The sequence below is a fragment of the Rhinoraja longicauda genome, chromosome 17, assembly GCF_053455715.1.
Source record: "Rhinoraja longicauda isolate Sanriku21f chromosome 17, sRhiLon1.1, whole genome shotgun sequence".
NCBI lineage: Eukaryota > Metazoa > Chordata > Chondrichthyes > Rajiformes > Arhynchobatidae > Rhinoraja > Rhinoraja longicauda.
This window is the reverse complement of record NC_135969.1, coordinates 46297099-46317952: the sequence shown is the minus strand read 5'-3', so window position 1 is coordinate 46317952 and position 20854 is coordinate 46297099. Positions and strand designations below refer to the sequence as shown.

Sequence of the window (20854 nt, the reverse complement as noted above, 5' to 3'; positions counted from 1 at the left end):
TTAGAGGCAGGAAACATGTTCCCAATGTTGGGGGAGTCCAGAACAAGGGGCCACAGTTTAGGAATAAAGGGTAGGCCATTTAGAACAGAGATGAGGAAGAACTTTTTCAGTCAGAGAGTGGTGAAGGTGTGGAATTCTCTGCCTCAGAAGGCAGTGGAGGCCAGTTCGTTGGATGCTTTCAAGAGAGAGCTGGATAGAGCTCTTAAGGATAGTGGAGTGAGGGGTTATGGGGAGAAGGCAGGAACGGGGTACTGATTGAGAGTGATCAGCCATGATCGCATTGAATGGCGGTGCTGGCTCGAAGGGCTGAATGGCCTACTCCTGCACCTATTGTCTATTATTCCCAGGAATACCTGCCATTGCTGTTCCACTGTCCCCTGCTCGGGTCTCCTTCCAGTCAAATCTGGCCAGCTCCACCCTCATGCCTCTATAATCCCCTTTGCTATACTGTAATACTGTCACTTCTGATTTTCCCTTCTCCCTCTCAATTTGTAGATTAAAATTTATCATATTATGATCACTGCCTCCAAATGGCTCTTTTACCGTGAGTTCCCTTATCAAATCAGGTTCATTACACAACCCTAAATCCAGAATAGCCTTCTCCCTGGTAGGCTCCATCTCGGAGGCACTCCAAAAACTCATTTTCCTGGGGTCCAGAACCAACCTGATTTTCCCAGTCTACCTGCATGTTGAAATCTCCCATAACCACCATAGCATTACATTTGCGACATGCCAATTTTAACTCTTGATTCAACTTGCACCCCATGTCCAGGCAACTGTTTGGGGGCCTGTAGATAACTCCCATTAGGGTCTTTTTACCCTTACAATTCCTCAGTTCTATCCATACTGATTGTACATCTCCTGATTCTATGTCACCCCTTGCAAGGGACTGAATATCATTCCTTACCAACAGAGCGACCCCACCTCCGCTGCCCACCTGTTTTTCTTTTCTATAGGTCGTACACCCCTGAATATTCAGCTCCCAGCCCTGGTCCTCTTGTAGCCATGTCTCTGTAATTCCCACAACATCATACTTGCCAATGTCTAACTGAGCCTTAAGCTCATCCACTTTATTTTTTATACTTCGTGCATTCAAATACAACACTTTAACTTTGGTATTCACCTCCCCTCTCACACCGGTCACCATTGGCCCTGACCTTACTCTCTTATCCCATCTTGAACTTTTCTTCCCAATTATTCAGGAGTCTTTTGCAATTTTTCCTGCATTCGCTTGCCCTTTAACTTTTAATATTGGAGGAAAGGAATTGGAGATGAGCTTTGATAAGGATATATATTAAAAAATTTGGTGGCAAATTAATATTAGTAGATATATTAACCATTTTAATTGAGGATACAAGGAACTGCAGATGCTAGTTTACAAAAAAAGACAAAGTGCTGAAGTAACTCAGACTCAATCTCTAGAGAGTGTAGATAGGTAATCTTTTGGGTTGGGACTATTCTTCAAATATCTTCATGTGAAGAAGGGTTCCTGCCCAAAATGTCACCTAACTATTTTGATTGCTCGGCCATTCATAGCAATAAATTATAATCACACTTCCGATTCTCTTGTCTCTCTATTCTTGCTGTTTGATTCTTTCAATCCATCTCCACCCCACCCTCCACCCGTCCCGCTTTCTTTATGTCTAATACCCTCCCTCATGTATCATTACTGGCAGATGGCAAATGTGGATTTGTCACTGGATACAGGTGCTTCAGGAGGGACAGGGGTGATGATAAAAGAGAAAGGGGGGGTGGATTATTGATTAAGGAGGATGTCACGGCTGTAGTCAGAAGTGACATTACGGATGGTTCATCTAGTGATGTTATATGGGTGGAGTTGAGGAACAAGAAAGGGATGATCACCTTGTTGGGGGTGTACTACAGACCCCCAAATAGTCAGCGGGAATTAGAAGAACAAATATGCCAGGAGATTGCAGACAGCTGCAGGTCAAATAAGGTTGTTATAGTAGAGGATTTTAACTTTCCTAATATGACTGGGAAAATCATAGTGTGAAAGGTTTAGATGGTGTCCAGTTTCTCAAAGGCGTTCAGGTGAGTTTTCACCAACAGTATATTGAGGCCCTCACACGTGAGAGGGCGACACTTGATCTAGTCTTGGGAAATTGGGAAGGGCAAGTGAATAAAATGTTGAGTATTTTGGGACGTGACCAATGTCCGATTAGGTTTAAGATAGCTATGGATAGGGACAGAGAGAGCTCAAGTGTTACAATGCTAAATTGGAGTACAGACAACTTTCAGGGTATGAGAGAAAGTCTTGCTCAAGTTGATTGGAGCAGGTTGTTTAAGGGGAAAGGAACATCAGCCAAGTGTTTTTTTTTTAAGTATGGTGACAAAAGCTCAGGAGTTAAGGAAGCTAAGAGAAATAGAGGCATTGGTTAAGACTAAAAAGGACGCATGGGACAGGTATAGGCAACTGGGAACAAATGTGTATCCCTGGAGGAGTTTCGGGAACCAAGGAGCAAAGTAAACAAGGAAATCAGAATGGCAAAAAGGGGCCAGGAGTTAGCTCTGGCAGATAGCATTAAGGATAACCCCAAGAGATTTTATAAATACATAAGGGGAAAGGGTAACTAGAGAGAGAATGGGACCCCTCAGGAATCAAAGCGATCAACTCTCTGTGGAGCCACAAGAGTTGGGCAAGGTCCTCAATGAGTATTTCTCCTCTGTATTTACCGAGGAGAAAGACAGGAGACTGACTTAGGTTTAATTTCAAGTTTACCTAATTAAATTAATATGAATTTCCTTGCTGCTGTGGTGGCATGTGAAATCCTGGCTTCAGATCATTCATTCAACAACATTCCACTGTTCTGTATAAGCAGAATACAAAAATTACAATAACATTCAAATTGAAGGGGTCTCAGCTCTCTGCTGTGCATCTGCAAAGACAAAATCAGCAGGCAAAGGGAGCACGGGGACCGAAGCTTCAGGAGACCAAAGTAGAGGCAGAAATAACAGAGCAGGTGCATAAGATTGAAAGCAGTAGCTTGAGATTTAGGGAGAACATGTAGTGAGAGGTGACAGATAATGGAATAGTGATAGCAGAGGCCCAAGATGGTGTGAACATTTTATGGAGTATGAATGTAGTATGCTCGTGATAGGGGTGGTAAATACGATAGTAACAGTGGAATCTCTATTCCACAATTTTTTTATAATCTGAAAAAAATGTAGAAACTTTACCATTTAATGCATTGAACCTTCTAACAGTGTATTGACATGGATGGAGAAATATTTTAATAATCTCTAAGTAGGCTACAATATAATTTATTTTCAAGCCTTAGAACAGTAGTGGAAGACTCATGAAATGGAAAAGACCTATAGTATATGACCACGAGATCTAAAAGAAATAGCATGATACAAAAGTGTAGCTCACAATATAAGATGGAGTGAATGTTACATAACAATAAATGTACACAGATAAAAGATTGTTAACATTTAGCCAATCTTCTAGGGCATTGAAATGAAAAGCCACTGTAATCCTAAAGTGAAAAGTGGGTTAGTGGTGAAGTTAACGGAATCAAATCATGTATGCAGACGTGGATTAATTTTACAGTTCTCTGTACTTGTCTTTAAATAATATTTTGCATTATGAAGACCAGAAGATGGCAGTGGGTGAGGAAAAGGTAATGGAGTTGTGAAAAATAGATTTTCATGATTTGTGTTGGCAAGCATTACGTGATTTCATAAATCTAAAGTACAAACAATGCTAATAAAATTAAATCTTAAAGAATAAGCTGCATGAAAGTAGAGAAAACATGCGCATCATGTGTAATTTATAAATTAGTTATTTTAGTGAGTGCCATTCATGAAATGATTTTAAAAGCTACATCTTTACTTTGAATAGTTACTGTATAGTCAGGATAAATCTACAGATGAAGAAGAACTTGCTTTAGTATAGAATTACATAAAATAACATTTGTAATAACATAATATCACAAATTACTTTACAAACAAGTAATTTACATCAATTACTTTGAAGTGTAAACACTATTGTAATGTTTTAGGAAATGTAACTGGCAAATTGTGAACAAAGTTCCAGGGAAAAAAAAGAAAAATTGCCTATCCAACATGTTATATGAGGTGGATTTAGGCGATCATTCATTAATTAATATTTACTTGGACTTGAAGGGCTGAGCTAGAGGAAGGGGTTGGACAGGCTAGGACTTTATTCCTTCGAAGCTGAAGGGTGTATAAAATCATGAGGGGAATAAACCTGGTGAATGCACAGTGTCTTTTACCCAGTGTAGGGTAATCAAAAACCAGAGGACATAAGAATTTAAGATGAGAGGGGAAAGATTCAATAGGACTCTTAGGGGCAAATTTCACTCTGGGGAGTGGTGGATATATGGAACAAGCTGCCAGAGGAGGTAGTTCGGGCAGGTATAATAACAACATTTAAAAGACACTTGGACAAGTACATGGGTAGGAAAGATTTGGGCCAAATACAGGCAGGTGGAATTAGCATAAATGGGACATCTTGGATGGCATGGAGGAATTGGGTCCAAGGGCCTGTTTCTGTGCTGTGCAATTCTAAGCTCCAGACACCCAATTATATATTGAGAAGATTCTAAGTATTTTAGACACCCAGTGGTGCATCAAAAATGGGCATCATATATTTTACAATGAAATCACTACTTGATAATTTGGTATGTTTTGCAAAATAGCACCCAAGACAATCTGTCCCATTAAAGGTCAATATTTTCAAGCTGAGGCAAGAAAAGAGGATCTTATTGTGATGTGCAGAAAAAATACTGGGTGCAGAGGTGGTCTGAATTGGCCTTCGCTGGCATGATAGCTAACAGGGAAAAAATCAATTTAGTCTATAGGCACTGCAAGGTTGTTTTTTTGTCTTTTAAAAGTTAATCCAATTAGTAAAAGACTTTTGGTTCGACATATGGATATGCAGAGAATGGAGGGATATGGATTGTGTGCAGGCAGATACAAGTATTGGTTTTGACAATGACAAGATGCTCAGCAATAACAATGTGGGGCCTGTTCTTGTTATACAGTCCAATGAAATTTACAGTTCACTCAGAGTTGTACATCTGTGGAATTCTTTGCCTCAGAAGGCAGTGGAGGCCAATTCTCTGGATGCTTTCAAGAGAGAGTTAGATAGAGCTCTTAAGGATAGCGGAGTCAGGGGGTATGGGGAGAAGGCAGGAACGGGGTACTGATTGTGGATGATCAGCCATGATCACATTGAATGGCCTACTCCTGCACCTATTGTGTAAATATTTCATCTTAAAATGTTGTGGTGGGTTGGGGAGTATGATGGTCCCTGACATAATCTCAGTGGCGGGCAGACATGTGGCAGAGCACAGCTGGAAGTCAGAGCACTCTCGTCTCTGACGGCTCCAATTCATTCCACTGAAGGCTCCTTCACCTGAACTCCTAATTTCCTCAGGGATAGGTTCTGTTTCTTTTCCTGAACCACGCAATGAGCCAAATCTACCGGAATGAATAGTTTCCTGCAAGGCAGAGTGAGTAGTCAGGGCAGACTCCCGCCAATGCCCCAGGCTGTCCAGTTACCAGTTTGTTCCTGCTGTCCTGGTTAATGCCGATGTCCGAGGCTCCGGCCACCCCGGACTCTCGGTGCTGGCTGATGGGCCCGCAGTGTTGTCTCCCTCCCCAACCCCGGGACTCAGTGACGGACCGAGACCGATGGCGCCGCCGCCCCCGCGCCTCGTGCGTTGGTTCCCGCGTGCGCGCGCGCTCCCTGTTGTCCACTGCCCCGCGCCCGCCAACCCCCAGCCCGCGCCCCCCCGCCCGCCAACCCCCAGCCCGCGCCCCCCAACCCGCGCCCCCCCCGCCCGCCAACCCCCAGCCCGCGCCCCCCAACCCGCGCCCCCCCCGCCCCCCAGCCCGCGCCCCAACCCGCGCCCCCCCCGCCCGCGCCCCCCAACCCCCCAGCCCGCGCCCCCCCCCCCCCCCCCCAGCCCGCGCCCCCCCCCCCCCAGCCCGCGCCCCCCCCCCCCCCAGCCCGCGCCCCCCAGCCCGCGCCCCCCAACCCGCGCCCCCCCGCCCGCCAACCCCCAGCCCGCGCCCCCCCGCCCGCGCCCCCCCGCCCGCCAACCCCCAGCCCGCGCCCCCCAACCCCCAGCCCGCGCCCCGCGCCCCCCCGCCCGCCAACCCCCAGCCCGCGCCCCCCAACCCCCAGCCCGCGCCCCGCGCCCCCCCGCCCGCCAACCCCCAGCCCGCGCCCCCCAACCCCCAGCCCGCGCCCCGCGCCCCCCCGCCCGCCAACCCCCAGCCCGCGCCCCCCAACCCCCAGCCCGCGCCCCCCCGCCCGCCAACCCCCAGCCCGCGCCCCCCAACCCCCAGCCCGCGCCCCAACCCCCAGCCCGCGCCCCCCAACCCCCAGCCCGCGCCCCCCAACCCCCAGCCCGCGCCCCCCAACCCGCGGGGGACAGCACGGACACGACGGGCCGAGCTCCAGGAGCAGGCAGCTGTGGGGAGCGGGGTTGGGCTCGGGCCCGGGCGAGGGCAATGAGGCGGCGGTGCCCGCGGGCGGGACTGGGGCAGAGAGGGAGGGCAGGGGTTGGGTTCCGTGCCCGCGGGGAGCTGGGACCGGGCTGGGGCGGAGAGGGAGGGAGGGAGGGAGGGCTGCTGGGGTTGGGCTGGGCTCCAGGACGCGGCGGTGCCCGCGGGGAGGGTTGGGTTCCGGGACGCGGCGAGGGCACGGTGCCCGTGGGGATCGGGCGGGGAGGGAGGGAGCCGTGAGCGGGCGGGGAGGGAGGGAGGGAGCCGTGAGCGGGCGGGGAGGGAGGGAGGGAGCCGGCGGGGAGGGAGGGAGGGAGGGAGGGAGCCGTGAGCGGGCGGGGAGGGAGGGAGGGAGGGAGGGAGCCGTGAGCGGGCGGGGAGGGAGGGAGGTAGCGGGCGGGGAGGGAGGGAGCCGGCGGGGAGGGAGGGAGCCGTGAGCGGGCGGGGAGGGAGGGAGGGAGGGAGGGAGGGAGGGAGGTAGCCGTGAGCGGGCGGGGAGGGAGGGAGGGAGGGAGGGAGCCGTGAGCGGGCGGGGAGGGAGGGAGCCGGCGGGGAGGGAGGGAGCCGTGAGCGGGCGGGGAGGGAGGGAGGTAGCGGGCAGGGAGGGAGGGAGGGAGCCGTGAGCGGGCGGGGAGGGAGGGAGGGAGGGAGGGAGGGAGCCGTGAGCGGGCGGGGGCAGCTATGCCATCAGTCAGCTGAAGCGCAGCCACCGCCCGGATGTTGCCAGCATGTCGGCTGGCGAGCGCAGAGAGGAGAGGAGAGGAGAGGCAGCCGCCGACACTGAGTAGCATGGGGGTCGAGGGATGAAGAGAGCCGAGCTTACCGTCGTTTTATTGATGCAATACTAAGGCGGCGAGGATGTATGAATTAAGGGAACCCTACGAAGGTAAATACCCTGGGGATTTAATGATAACAGTCGCACAATCAGGGATGCTCGAGCTGTAATGACTGAAGGTTTTAATTAATACATCTGATAATAGCCGAGGATTTTTGTTTTGATTCACGAAACACCCCCGTTACAAAGATGCGATTATTTTGCAGCAATATAATTTGGCTGAACATCGTTGCAAGACTTTGGTAATGGTATAATATCCGACCGTAAACAATATTTTGATTTTTATAACTTTAAATATATAGATTGAATAATTACAACGTAAAACATTGTGTTGACCGGGAAAAACTCTGGTTGTGGAAATTGCAGACTTCAGTTAAATGAAGTAAAATGCACCCACTGAAGCATGCAGTGTGCCAGTTAATGTGGCAGAAAGATACATTCGCAATCCTCTCTTTAAATAAATACACTTAATGTTTGTTGCAGATTGAAAGAGTGCATGAAACCCGACTGAATTTGGCTGGTAGTGTATTTGCAGCCTCGTAATATGCCAGCTGTTGTGATTATTATTGCAGTTTTTGATGTGTTTCATTAACCTGACATTTTTTACACACAGATGGTTTCTCCGTTGTTTTTTTCCCCATGATTAAAAAAATGATTCATTATATAATTTAAGAATTTTAAGTCTTCCCTATCTCTCGGACAGTTCGCGTTTTAAAGATAAAATGCCTTTTCATTTCTGATTACATTCTTTTAAAAAATCACAGGAGTAAATTATGTCAGCAACAGACTCGCACTACCTAGCGAGGGACCGGGTCTCGAGTCAAACTCCCCAGCGACAAGACCGACAGCGTTATCCTGGCAGGCTGCGATTGAAGCGGCCAGGCAAGCGAAAGCTGCCACAACCATGAACTCTACCACAGAATCCAGCAGCGCAGCAGCCCAAAGAAAACGCCAGCAATTCGCCAAGAGCAAGAAGCAGCAAGGCAGCACCGTGAATAACAGGGCGGCTCGTGCCCTCTTCTGCTTAAATCTCAACAATCCCATTAGAAGGGCCTGCATTAGTATAGTAGAATGGAAGTATCCTTTTCATCTACACAAGCACGCAAATGATGTGCACAAGGCTTCGCTATAACACCGTGAAATATTATTAGCTGCGTGTTTGTGTTTGATTGTGTTCCTGCAAGGTCATCGCAGTATTTGCATATTGCACGTAGAATACGAGCAAACATGGGATTTTATGCGCTTAATGATTGCAGAACCTTGGCAAACTACTTTCAAGAGAAATTCAACAAATCTCACAAGCCACGGCAAATACTATATAGCTTTTTTCTAAAACGAGGAAATTCAATACAAATAGACTGAATCCAATAAAAATACCCGTGTAATAACAGATACTTGTGGAATTTCTGTAGGGCCTAGTTACACCTGCACAAGAAATAATTACATCGACCTATTTATTTGAAGGTGACTTTAAACATACCACTGATGTTGCATCACTAAAACTGCATACATTTTCATTATAGTTATGTCCAATTAATAACAAAATGAACATTTTGACAAGCTTAGTTCACATATATAATTAGCTAATACCCTATTTCTCAAAGTTGTAATGTATTGCCTTCATGTATTAGGAGTCTGTCATTTAAAATTACGCTGCATTAAACAGCCAAATGCACTTGCAGGAGGGATAGTGGTGCTCTACTTGACGGTGTACAAACTGGAGGCTGGCATAATAAACACTGACTTCAAATGCCAATAATGGAACTCTTGAATTTAAATTTGGGTAATCTGGCATTTAAAATTAAAGAGGGTTTGTCTTGGGGAAATCTATCATCCTGACCTGATCTGACCCATATGTGACTTTACATTCACAGCAAGCTCAATTGACTGCTGAATGTCAGGGCACTTTCGGACGGATAATATACAACCCCCATAAGAAAAATAAATAAAATCTATATATATATACATGCAGTTAAATAAAATTTAAATATCAGTTGACCATCAGAACTCTTACAAAAGAAAGATCCTGAATCCAGTATTAATTTACTCTTCTGCTTTAATGATAGTTTTTGGCAGCAATGTAACTTTTAACAAGGACAAATTCAATTTAATAAAAAAATTAACTATCTTATGCAAAATTAAATGGACTAACATACTGTATTTTCAAAATAATGGTAAGGCTAATGGTGCTTGCTGTTACTTTAAGTTACCTTTGGGATAGTTGGTGTCGGCAGCAAATACATAATTTTAAAGAATCTAGTAGTTTTTTATTGAAGATATATTCCTTAACCGGATATGCAGGCCATTTGATATCTTTATATTGATTGCTATTTTTGCCAACTGTGTGGCCTTAGCTGTTTACATACCTTTTCCAGAAGATGACTCAAATTCAACCAATCATGATCTGGTAAGTGTTGTCTGATTACCTCCGTCAACCTTTGTTAAATAGTTACTGAGAAGCAACACAAGGATCTCATTAATCTCATTCTTTAAAATAAGATTAATAACATTATCTATCATTCTTGAAACGGTGTTACTACTTGTTTTTTTGGAATTGAAGACTGATTTATAAATTGGAACTATATATTTAGATGTGCAAGTTAGCAACAAATGTTTAGGGTAAATGACTTTATTTACTAATGAAGATTTGCGTGGTTTTTATGTTGTGATTTTTCTGTGAACTGAAAAGTTTTTGTAAGTAAGAAGGACACATAATATAAAGTTTAGCTGTTTGAACGGAATTGCAGATTTGTGCAATAAAGAATGTTGATGCATATTCAATTCTTGCTGATGATGAGGTCCATTTGCTGTTACTGTTTAATCTGTGTTTGAAATTGCAGTAAAATTATTGTGCTTGTGCTGAGTAAGCTTTTGAGTTTGTTTATCCATTTCTTCCTGCACTTCTTTACAAATTACTCCCTTGAACTGGATATCATATTCAGATTGCTTTGTTGAAAACTGAAAAGTTTATTTAAATATTACTCACATCCAATGGATTCTTTAGCATACAAATTAATTAACCAGTCCTCTTTGTAGAATTAAAATCAAAGAAGGGGATAGTGGACTGCGTTTTAAACAGGTACATTCCTATGAAGATTCCCCCACAATGCTGTTGTAGAAGTTGCACCAGGCTTTTGACTGAGGGTCAAGAGGATTGGAGATATAGTTCTAGATGAGGTGGTGGGATTCCTGTACACCTGCTGCCCTTATCCTTTATATTGAAAGCTGTGGATTTGAGAGGTGCTATCCAAATAGCTTAGGGAAGTAACTATAGCTAATGCATGATCATGGTACAAGGAATCAATTTTTAGGGTGCTTGATGTGCCAATCAATCAGGTTACATTGTACTGGACTTGGAACATTGTTTAGGGTAATCATCACCAAATATCCCTATTTTTGTCCTTATACTGGAGAAAGTTATATAAATGTTTGATAAATACATAAGGGAGAAAAGAGTAACTAGAAAGTGTGGGACCCCTCAGGAATCAAAGCAGCCACTTCTGTGTGCAGCCACAGAAGATGGGCAAAGTCCTCAATGAGTATTTCTCCTCTCTTTACCGAGGAGAAAGACAGGAGGACGGTGGAACATGGGGCAGTCAATTGATGTGTCTTGAGAGTAGGTAGACAAATCTCCAAGGCCTGATCAGATATATCTGACGACATTTTGGCAAACTAGAGAGGAAATTGTGGGAGCCCTGGTTGAAATTTACGAGTTGTCTTCACATATAGGAGAGGTGCCGGAAAACTGGAGGGTGGAAAATGTTGTACCACTATTCAAGAAAGGGTGCAGGGAAAATGCTGGGAACTATAGGCCAGTGAGAACATCTGTAGTCGGAAAGTTACTAAAGAGTATTCTGAGTATTCATTAGCAAATTTGCAGATGATACAAAGCTGGGTGGTAGTGTGAACTATGAGGAAGATGCTATGAGGTTGAAGGGTGACTTGGACAGGTTGGGTGAGTGGGCGGATGCATGGCAGATGCAGTTTAATGTGGATAAGTGTGAGGTTATCCACTGGTGGTAAGAATAGGAAGGCAGAGTATTATCTGAATGGTGTCAAGTTAGGAACAGGGGACGTACAACGAGATCTGGGTGTCCTAGTGCATAAGTCACTGAAAGGAAGCATGCAGGTACAGCAGGCAGTGAAGAAAGCCAATGGAATGTTGGCCTTCATAACAAGAGGAGTTGAGTATAGGAGCAAAGAGGTCCTTCTGCAGTTGTACAGGGCCCTAGTGAGACCGCACCTGGAGTACTGTGTGCAGTTTTGGTCCAAATTTGAGGAAGGATATTCTTGCTATTGAGGGCGTGCAGCGTAGGTTTACTAGGTTAATTCCCGGAATGGCGGGACTGTCATATGTTGAAAGACTGGAGCGACTAGGCTTGTATACACTGGAATTTAGAATGATGAGAGGAGATCTTATCGAAACGTATAAGATTATTAAGGGGTTGGACACGTTAGAGGCAGGAAACATGTTCCCAATGTTGGGGAGTCCAGAACAACGGGCCACAGTTTAAGAATAAGGGGTAGGCCATTTAGAACTGAGATGAGGAAAAACCTTTTTCAGTGAGAGAGTTGTGAATCTGTGGAATTCTCTGCCTCAGAAGGCAGTGGAGGCCAATTCTCTGAATGCATTCAAGAGAGAGCTAGATAGAGCTCTTAAGGATAGCGGAGTCAGGGGGTATGGGGAGAAGGCAGGAACGGGGTACTGATTGAGAATGATCAGCCATGATCACATTGAATGGCGGTGCTGGCTCGAAGGGCCGAATGGCCTCCTCCTGCACCTATTGTCTATTGAGGGTTAGGATATACTGCTATTTAGATGGATAAGGGCTGATTAGGGAAAGTCAGCATGGTTTTGTATGTGGGAGGTCATGTCTCACAAATCTGATTGAATCTTTTGAAGACGTGGCCATAAAGTGTAGGTGAATGGAGGACATAGTTTTAAGGTGAAGGGGAAAAGATTTAGTAGGAATCTGAGGGGTAACCTTTTTCACACAAAGGATGGTACGTGTATGGAACAAGCTGCCAGAGGAGGTAGTTGAGGTTGGGACTGTCCCAACGTTTAAGAAACAGTTAGACAGGTACATGGATAGGACAGGTTTGGAGGGACATGGACCAAACGCAGTCAAGTGGGACTAGTGTAGCTGGGACATGTTGGCCGGTGTGGGCTAGTTGGGCCAAAGGGCCAGTTTCCACCCTGTATCACTCTGTGACTCTATAAGTTAATTGACGAAGTAGTTGAAGATGATTGGGTTAGGTTCAGCCCAGAGGAACTCCTGCAGTGATGGCTGGTGTTGGAATGATTGAGGTATGACTTCAACAACTGGAGTGTTTTCTCTTTTGGTGCCCCCGTTGATATCTCATTTTAACCCGGTCACCATGGGGCCACACTCAGTCAAGCACTGCCATGATACCAAGCGTAATCAACCGCACCTCTTTGTTCCATGTTTGGACCACGGCTGTGATGAGGTTTGGAGCGGAGTGGTCCTGTGGAAACCCAAGGTGGCTGGTTGTGAGCAGGTTATTGGTTAGGAAGTGTTACTTGAGAATATTGTCAATGATACCATCCATAACTTGAAGAGTAGACTGATTGCGTTGTAATTAGCTGGATCAGATCTGTCTTTTTTGTGAACAGGAGAGTTTCGTCTATTGCATTGTGCTTGCGAAGAAACCTTTTTATACCTCTCTCCCCCCCTCCATAACTTTTGTGCTTTGCACAGCCAAAACGGTACACCATAGTGCCGCTATTTATGCGCCACATTACTCACCATTATCATGGGCATAATGTATAACAACTGTCATTCAAATTGAGGCTACATTTTTAAAGCTAGAGAGATTTTAAAGTTTAAAAATTCCCTTTCTAACTCATTTACTGAAAGTGTTCAGCGTATGGCGTTACATTGGGCCACGTTCGACTTCATTTGCTCCTCACCTGCCAAAACAAGATGGCCGGCGCCAGCGGGGCCACCCGCCCGGGCTCAGTCGTTCGCTCGCCCCTCTCCCCTCGCACCCCTCCCCTCGCCTGGCCCTGGGGGAGTCTCGCACGTAGGCAGTCAGCGTTCAACGCATGGGCACTGGTAAGTGGCTTTCGCCGCCAACGGCTCCACGGAGGGGAGTGGGCGTGGCGGCCGAGTGGGTGGAGGGGAGGGTGGGGGTAGGGGGGAAGTGGGGAGCAGGGGGAGAGTGGGGGTGGGGGGAGGGGGACAGTGGGGGTGGGGGGGAAGGGGGACAGTGGGGGTGGAGGGAAGAGAGAATGGGGGTGGGGGAAGGGGGATAATGGGGGACAGGAGAGGGTGGGGAGGAGGGGAGAGTGGAGGTGGGGGAGGGGAGAGTGGGGGTGGGGGAGGAGAGAGTGGGGGTGGGGGGAAGGGAGGAGGGGAGAGTGGGGATGGGGGTGAGGGGAGGGGGGAATAGGGGTGGAGAGGGGGGAATGAGGGTGGAGGCAGGGCTGTGGGGGCAGGGGAGGGGCAAGTGGGGGTGGGGTAGGGGGGGATGGAGTGGGTCAGAGAGGGAATAAGGGGGATTGAGTGGGGGGGGGGGGGAATTGAGGGTGCTACACCAATACAGGAGAGGCTTTGGGTCCAGGGCTCACTCAGTCACACCCTCTCCCCTTCCCTGTTCCCCCTCTACGAGGAATGGACCCAACGGGTGCACTTGGTCTAGTTATCTTTTAAATTTGAGTTTCGTCCTAATTAGACTTTTTGTATGGGATGTGATAATTGTGTATTTGTTGTTGGCTTGTTTAAGTTTTTGATGATTGGTGGTTCAACCCCACCTTCAAATCTATTGCAGGATGTTGATGCCAGTGTCATGGTAATGGTGACACCATTAATGGATAAGTCATGGGACTTTCATTGCGGGTGGTCATTGTCTGGTACATGTTAACATGGTAAATGTTAAAGATGGCAATATCTTAGAAATGTCATGCACTGTTTAAATCGTTCTCTCGTTTTCTAGTCCATTTTGTGCATAATTGACTCTTGGGCGTAAGGATCTTACAATAAGTACCTTGCAAGGCCGGGAATAGCAAAAGGAAGGGCAACTGGCTAATTTTCTGTGCATCTTTGATGGAAAATAGCTATCCAGCTGATAAAATGTGAATTGTGTGTACAAGAACCAGAAGCACCAGCTCCTTCCTGTAAGGTATTTTGTCAGATAGGATGGAAGTGGCAAGGCATTTGAAATGAATGATTTCAATAGACAATAGTCGTTTATTTGTCACATACACATAAATGTGTAGTGAAATGAAACATTACCCGCAGTTGAACAATAAGACCAATAAGATTAATCAATAAAAATGCAATAACACATACAATCACAACTAACACCAAACAAAAAGAAACATCCATCACAGTGAGTCTCCTCCAGTCCCTCCTCACTGTGATGGAAGGCCAGAATGTCTTTTTCTCTTCCCTGCCGTCTTCTCCCGTGGTCAGGCTGTTGGAGTAGCCACGTCGGGGCGGTCGGGGCTCCCGACATTGAAGCCCCCGCTGGGCGGTGAAAATCCCACGGCCTATTCCAGGCCGCGCCGGACGGTGAAAGGTCCGTGGCGGGCCGACCCAAGCCCCGCGATTCGGGGCGGGCGAACACGCTGCCTCTGCCGCTGCCGGAGCTCCCGATGTCGGCCCCCATCCAGGGGCCTGCGGGCTTCCGACGTCCAGGCGGCCCGCGCCGGAGCCTCCGGAGACGAGTCGCAGCCGCTCCCGCAGCATCCGCAGGCAGCCAGCGCCGCAGGTGGTGAGTCCGGACTGTGGGCTCTGCGAACCAGAGCCCCAGGTGGTCCCAGGTGCATGGCCGGTGGTAGGCCGCAACGGGAACGGAGACGTCGTGTCTCCGTTCGGGAGAGAGAATTTTTACAGTTCCCGTTCACGTTCCCTCCCACCCCCCCCCAAAAACATAACATACAACACTACATCATATTAAAGCTACAATTCAGACAAAAACAACAAAAAACACAAAAGACAGACGGACTGCAGGCAAGCCGCAGCTGCAGATCCTAGTGATCTTAAGCCTCCTCTCCTTAGCAAAGCTACAAACAATTATATGTAATGAATTTATTGCTGGCTTTCCTGTGATCTGGAATACAGTGCAATTTGATTTATTTGGGAAGCCATGGAGGTTTGGGTGAGATAATAGCTCCTTTTGCAATGATTTTACCACGGTTTGATTGCATTTTTAAACACAGAGACCATGGCATTGGGCATTTTTTGACAGTTGGGATTGCACACCAAGCAAGGTTCCACTTCCATTTTTCTTTTACTTTCCCAGGTCATACCTCAATTCCTCAGCAAGAAAAATGTACTTTGAGCTCACTGTTGGGAGATTATGAGAATTGTTCAGAAAACGTCAGTCGTATATCATCCCAAATTAGCTAAACATATTTCTCCTTTACCTCATCTCAGATTTGTTGAAACAGATTGATCAGGCAGGCTGAGTTCTATATGGTACCACGCTGTATTAATCAGGTGCATTATAAGTTCATAGGTTCATAGGTGAGGAAGAACTTTTTCAGTCAGAGAGTGGTGAAGGTGTGGAATTCTCTGCCTCAGAAGGCAGTGGAGGCCAGTTCGTTGGATGCTTTCAAGAGAGAGCTGGATAGAGCTCTTAAGGATAGCGGAGTGAGGGGGTATGGGGAGAAGGCAGGAACGGGGTACTGATTGAGAGTGATCAGCCATGATCGCATTGAATGGCGGTGCTGGCTTGAAGGGCTGAATGGCCTACTCCTGCACCTATTGTCTATTGTGCTAGGAGCAGAATTAGGCTATTCAGCCCATCAAGTCTGCTCCGCCATTCAACGTGGCTGATCTATCTTTCCCTCTCAGCCTCATTCTCCTGTCTTCTCCCCATAACCCCTGACACCTGTACATTATGTGTTGATGCATCAAACTAGTAAGCCAGTCGGTGGTGATGTTCTTAAGCATTGGAATGAAGATATATCATAACAAGTTCAGCAGTTTCAAAATACTCAAAGTGTGCAACTGGTATAATGTTACATATTAGGTTTGTTTGTAATAGGAATGTTTGCAAATATACTGAATAAGACCTCAGTAATTTACTTCTCAAAAGAAAATATGTAAGGGTCCAGACTATTTTATGCCTTTGTAAAATATTATTAAATCTATGATAATAGAAGCTATGGTTACTTAGATGCTACACCTTTGTAATGTTTTACTAACATGTTTTACTACGCATCAACGTAAATAGAGTAAGTTTCCGTTGAGAGGGGATGGGGTGTGTGAGTGGGGGGTTGGGTGGGGGGGGATTGTGGGGGGCAGTGGAGGGGGGATTGGGGGGAGGAGGGCAGTGGAGGGGGTGGGTGGGTGGGTAGGGCTGGGAGTGGGAGTGTGGGGAGGGAAGGGGGGGGAAGTTGGGGAGGGGTGGGATAGGGAGCAGGGGTGGGGGGAGAGGGAGAGTGGGGGGAAAGGGGGAGCGGGGAGGAGGGAGGGGGGGGAGGGGGGGATGGAATGGGTGAGTGGGAGGGACGGAGGGGGGGATAAGGGGGATTGAATGGGGGGGTTGAGGCTGATAGACCAATACAGGAGAGGCTTTGGGTCCACGACTCGCTCTTGCTGCAGCGCTGCCGATGAGTGGCACCCTCTCCCCTTCCCTGTCCCCCCTCTACGAGGAATGGGCCCAACGGGTCCACTTGGTCTAGTAAATTTATAAATATCAAGTCATTTTACAAATTGCATCTGTTGTGTTGTGATTTGAGGTCATAATTATCAGAATTTTTTTTAGAGATGGAATAAAGTATTTATACCAAATAACAGCATGTGGATTGCAATAATCTAATTGTATGCTACTGTATCATTTAAATTTGCATTTAAAAATAATTGGTGTGAAAAATTAAGTCAATTGATGAAAGATTGAATTCAGTTGGAAGATTCTTGGTGCCTCGTCAAGTTTTATAAAGCATTGTGTATGCAGATGTATTCTGAGGCCTCGATTTCATAAAAGTTAATTGGAGTCGATTGTCACTTTTCTCCATGTACAAGGAAAACCAGTAAGGAGGGCAGGCAGGAGGAGAATTAAAGCAAGGTCCCAGGGCTTCTTGCTTGTTATCTTGCCGTGCTCTGGTGATGGCCGGATTTGCAATTCTAACCCCTACTTACCACGTGATCCTGCACAATTTTAAGTGGGTCAAAGAAAATCTAACCTGTTTAATATGTGCATAAGAAAAAAGGAGATTTTAAATTTATGTAGTTTCAAGGGAACCCAGTATTGTATACAACCAATGAAATATTTTTACATAATGTAGGAAACACAGCAATCAATTTGCCCTCAACAAACTCTTACTAGCGGCAATTTGATAATGTCCAGATAATTTGGTTTTAAATGATAGTTGAGAGATAAATATTGGTCAAACATGGGTGATAATTACCCTCGTCTTATTCATATTCGGATAAGGGAATTTTAACATTCACCCAGGAAAGCAGATGAGACTTGGTTCAGTGTTTTACTTGAAATATGGAATCCCCAATAATGTAGCACTCACTCAATACTGCACTAAGAGTTAAATATAAAAATGTACTTTTTTTTAGTTTGGATTTGTAATACAATTTAGGAGTGGAATGTTGGTACCACTTCAGAAAAATCAATTCATTTAATCTGTAAGCACTTGTGCAAACCCTGCTCTTGCTGAATTGCTTTTTGATGACATGCTCATGGCCAGAAGAATATTTCATTTTGAAACTGATTTTTAATGATTACAAACCTGGGAAAGATGGAATTCAAACAGGAAATGCTGTGAACACTCTGCAGATTGTGCATCATTTTGTCAAAAAATAAAGTTTCAGGTCAATAGCTCGTCATCAGAACTGGATTAGTGAGAAAACAAGTGTAATTTAAGTTGCAGTGATGGGAGGGGTGGAGAGAAGTATAGCAACATCTGACTGAAGTTGTTCTGGAGTTACAACATGCTGTTGAATGTGTTCACTTTGCAAATGCAAAGTTGGCTTTTGTAACAACAGTGGCTTTTTAAAAATCACATCAAATGTTTCCAGTTTGACTCTCAAGTAATGTTAACTGACTCACGTTTACTGCAGCTGGTGTTTCCTCAGCCTCTTCTAATTCTCTCAGGCTAGCTGCTGAGGGAGGGGAGGAAAGGGGTTTAAAGATTCAGTTTCTACTGACAATATTGAACTCTTTCTTGCCCCCCCACCTCAACTAAAAATGATTAAGATAAAACAGTTAATTAAAACTTAAAAATACTGCTGGAGTTCTTCGCCCGGTGCGGCTCGGCCGCGGGACTTAGCTGCGCACGGCTCGGCCGCGGGGCCTTCCATCGCCCGGACGTTTTAGCGCCCGGTGCGGCTCGGCCGCGGGCCATCCCCTTGCGGGGACTGTGCGGGTTGGTCGGGGACGAGCTGTCTGTCCGTGGGCGTGGGGAAGAGAGTGGAAGTTTTGTTGCCTCCATCACAGTGAGGGGGTGTTTGGAGTCATGTGTCTTGTGTTCTTTTTCTTTTTTGTGTGACTGCTATGTAGTTTCGTTCGGTACCTTGGTACCGAATGACAAATAAAGCTCTGTTGACTGAAGGAAGATAATAGCAGGACAGACAGAGAGAAGCTGTAGATGTTGTTTACCTAGATTTTCAGAAGGCCTTCGATAAGGTGCTGCATGTCAGGCTGCTAGGGACGATGAGAGCCTATGGTATTGAAGGGAAGATACTAGCATGGATAGCGAGTTGGCTGGATGGCAGAAGGCAAACAGTTGCAATAAAAGGCTCTTTTTCAGGTTGGCTGCCAGTGAAAAGTGGAGTTCTGCATGGGTCGGTGCTGGGGCCGCTTCTCTTCCGCTTCCAGGTGGAGACCGCACCTGGAGTACTGTGTGCAGTTTTGGTCTCCAAATTTGAGGAAGGATATTATTGCTATGGAGGGCGTGCAACGTAGGTTCACTAGGTTAATTCCCGGAATGGCGGGACTGTCGTATGTTGAAAGGCTGGAGCGATTGGGCTTGTATACACTGGAATTTAGAAGGATGAGGGGGGATCCTATTGAAACATATAAGATAATTAGGGGATTGGACACATTAGAGGCAAGAAACATGTTCCTAATGTTGGGGGAGTCCAGAACAAGGGGCCACAGTTTAAGAATAAGGGGTAGGCCATTTAGAACGGAGATGAGGAAGAACTTTTTCAGTCAGAGAGTGGTGAAGGTGTGGAATTCTCTGCCTCAGAAGGCAGTGGAGGCCAGTTCGTTGGATGCTTTCAAGAGAGAGCTGGATAGAGCTCTTAAGGATAGCGGAGTGAGGGGGTATGGGGAGAAGGCAGGAACGGGGTACTGATTGAGTGATCAGCCATGATCGCATTGAATGGCGGCGCTGGCTCGAAGGGCTGAATGGCCTACTCCTGCGTCTATTGTCTATTGTCTATTGTCTTCACGTTGTATATTAATGATTTAGACAAGGGGATTGAAGACTTTGTGGCCAAATTTGCAGATGATGCTAAGATAGGTGGAGGGGCAGGCAGTGAGAGGAAGCAAGGACTCTGCAGAAGGACTTGGACAGGTTAGGAGAGTGGGCAGAAAAGTGGCAATTGAAATTCAGTATAGCAAAGTGTGGAGTCATGCATTTTGGTAATAAGAATAAAGGCGTAGATTATTTTCTAAATGGAGGGAGAATCCAGAAATGGATGTGCAAAGTGATTTGGGAGTGCTGGTGCAGTGTCTCCCAAAAAGTTAATTTGCAAGTTGAATCGGTAGTAAGGAATTTATATCATGAGGACTGGAATACAAAAACAGAGATGTAATGTTGAGGCTCTATAAGGTGCTGGTCAGGCCTCATTTGGAGCACTGTGAGCAAATTTGGGCCCTATAACTGAGGACGGATGTGCTGGCTCTGGAGAGGGTCCAGAGGAGGTTTACAAGAATGATTCCATATTGAGTGGGTTAGCATTTGACGAGTGTTTGACAGCACTGGGCCTCTACTCGCTGGAGTTTAAAAAGTTGAAGGGGGATCTCATTGAAACTTACAGAATAATGAAAGGCATAGAGATAGTGGATGTGGAAAGGATGTTTCCACTGGTGGGAGAGTCTTGGACGAGAGATCATATCCTCAGAATTAAAGGGGGGCTCTTTTAAAAAGGTGGTGAGGAGGAACTTCTTTAGTCAGAGGGTAGTTTATCTATGGAACTCATTGCCACAGAGGGCTGTGGAGGCCAAGTCAGTGGATATTTTTAAGGCAGAGATAGCCAAGTTCTTGATTAGAACGGGGGTCAAGGGTTATGGGGAGAAGGGAGGAAAATGGGATTAGGTGGCAGAGATCAGCCATGATTGAATGGTGGAGTGGATTTGATGGGCCAAATGGCCTAATTCTACTCCCTTAACTTGTGAACTTGTAAAATCTGAAATTATATCATGGTGGATTATTAGCCTTATCAGCGCACTTGCAATCATCTGCAAAGTGATATAATACAATATATTAAATGGCATCTACTTTCCATCATTATAGTTACTGGTGCTGTTTAGGTTTCTATAGGATAACTTAGATACAGAACTTTTCACAAATCTAGTCTAGACATGGTA

At 46.2% G+C, this 20854-nt stretch overlaps 1 protein-coding gene across 9 annotated transcripts in view; it reads left to right on the top strand.

Annotated features, from left to right (window-relative positions):
- The first annotated feature begins 7166 nt into the window (after positions 1-7166).
- Positions 7167-20854, top strand: part of LOC144601975 (voltage-dependent L-type calcium channel subunit alpha-1D-like) — a 282505-nt gene continuing 268817 nt past the window's right edge. For all 9 annotated transcript variants that reach the window (XM_078414647.1, XM_078414644.1, XM_078414648.1 and 6 more), the window contains exons 1-3: positions 7167-7384; positions 8098-8410; positions 9635-9740. In XM_078414647.1, coding sequence (XP_078270773.1) covers positions 7357-7384; positions 8098-8410; positions 9635-9740 — 447 coding nt within the window. In that variant the 5' untranslated portion in view covers positions 7167-7356. The remainder of the gene's footprint in view (positions 7385-8097; positions 8411-9634; positions 9741-20854) is intronic.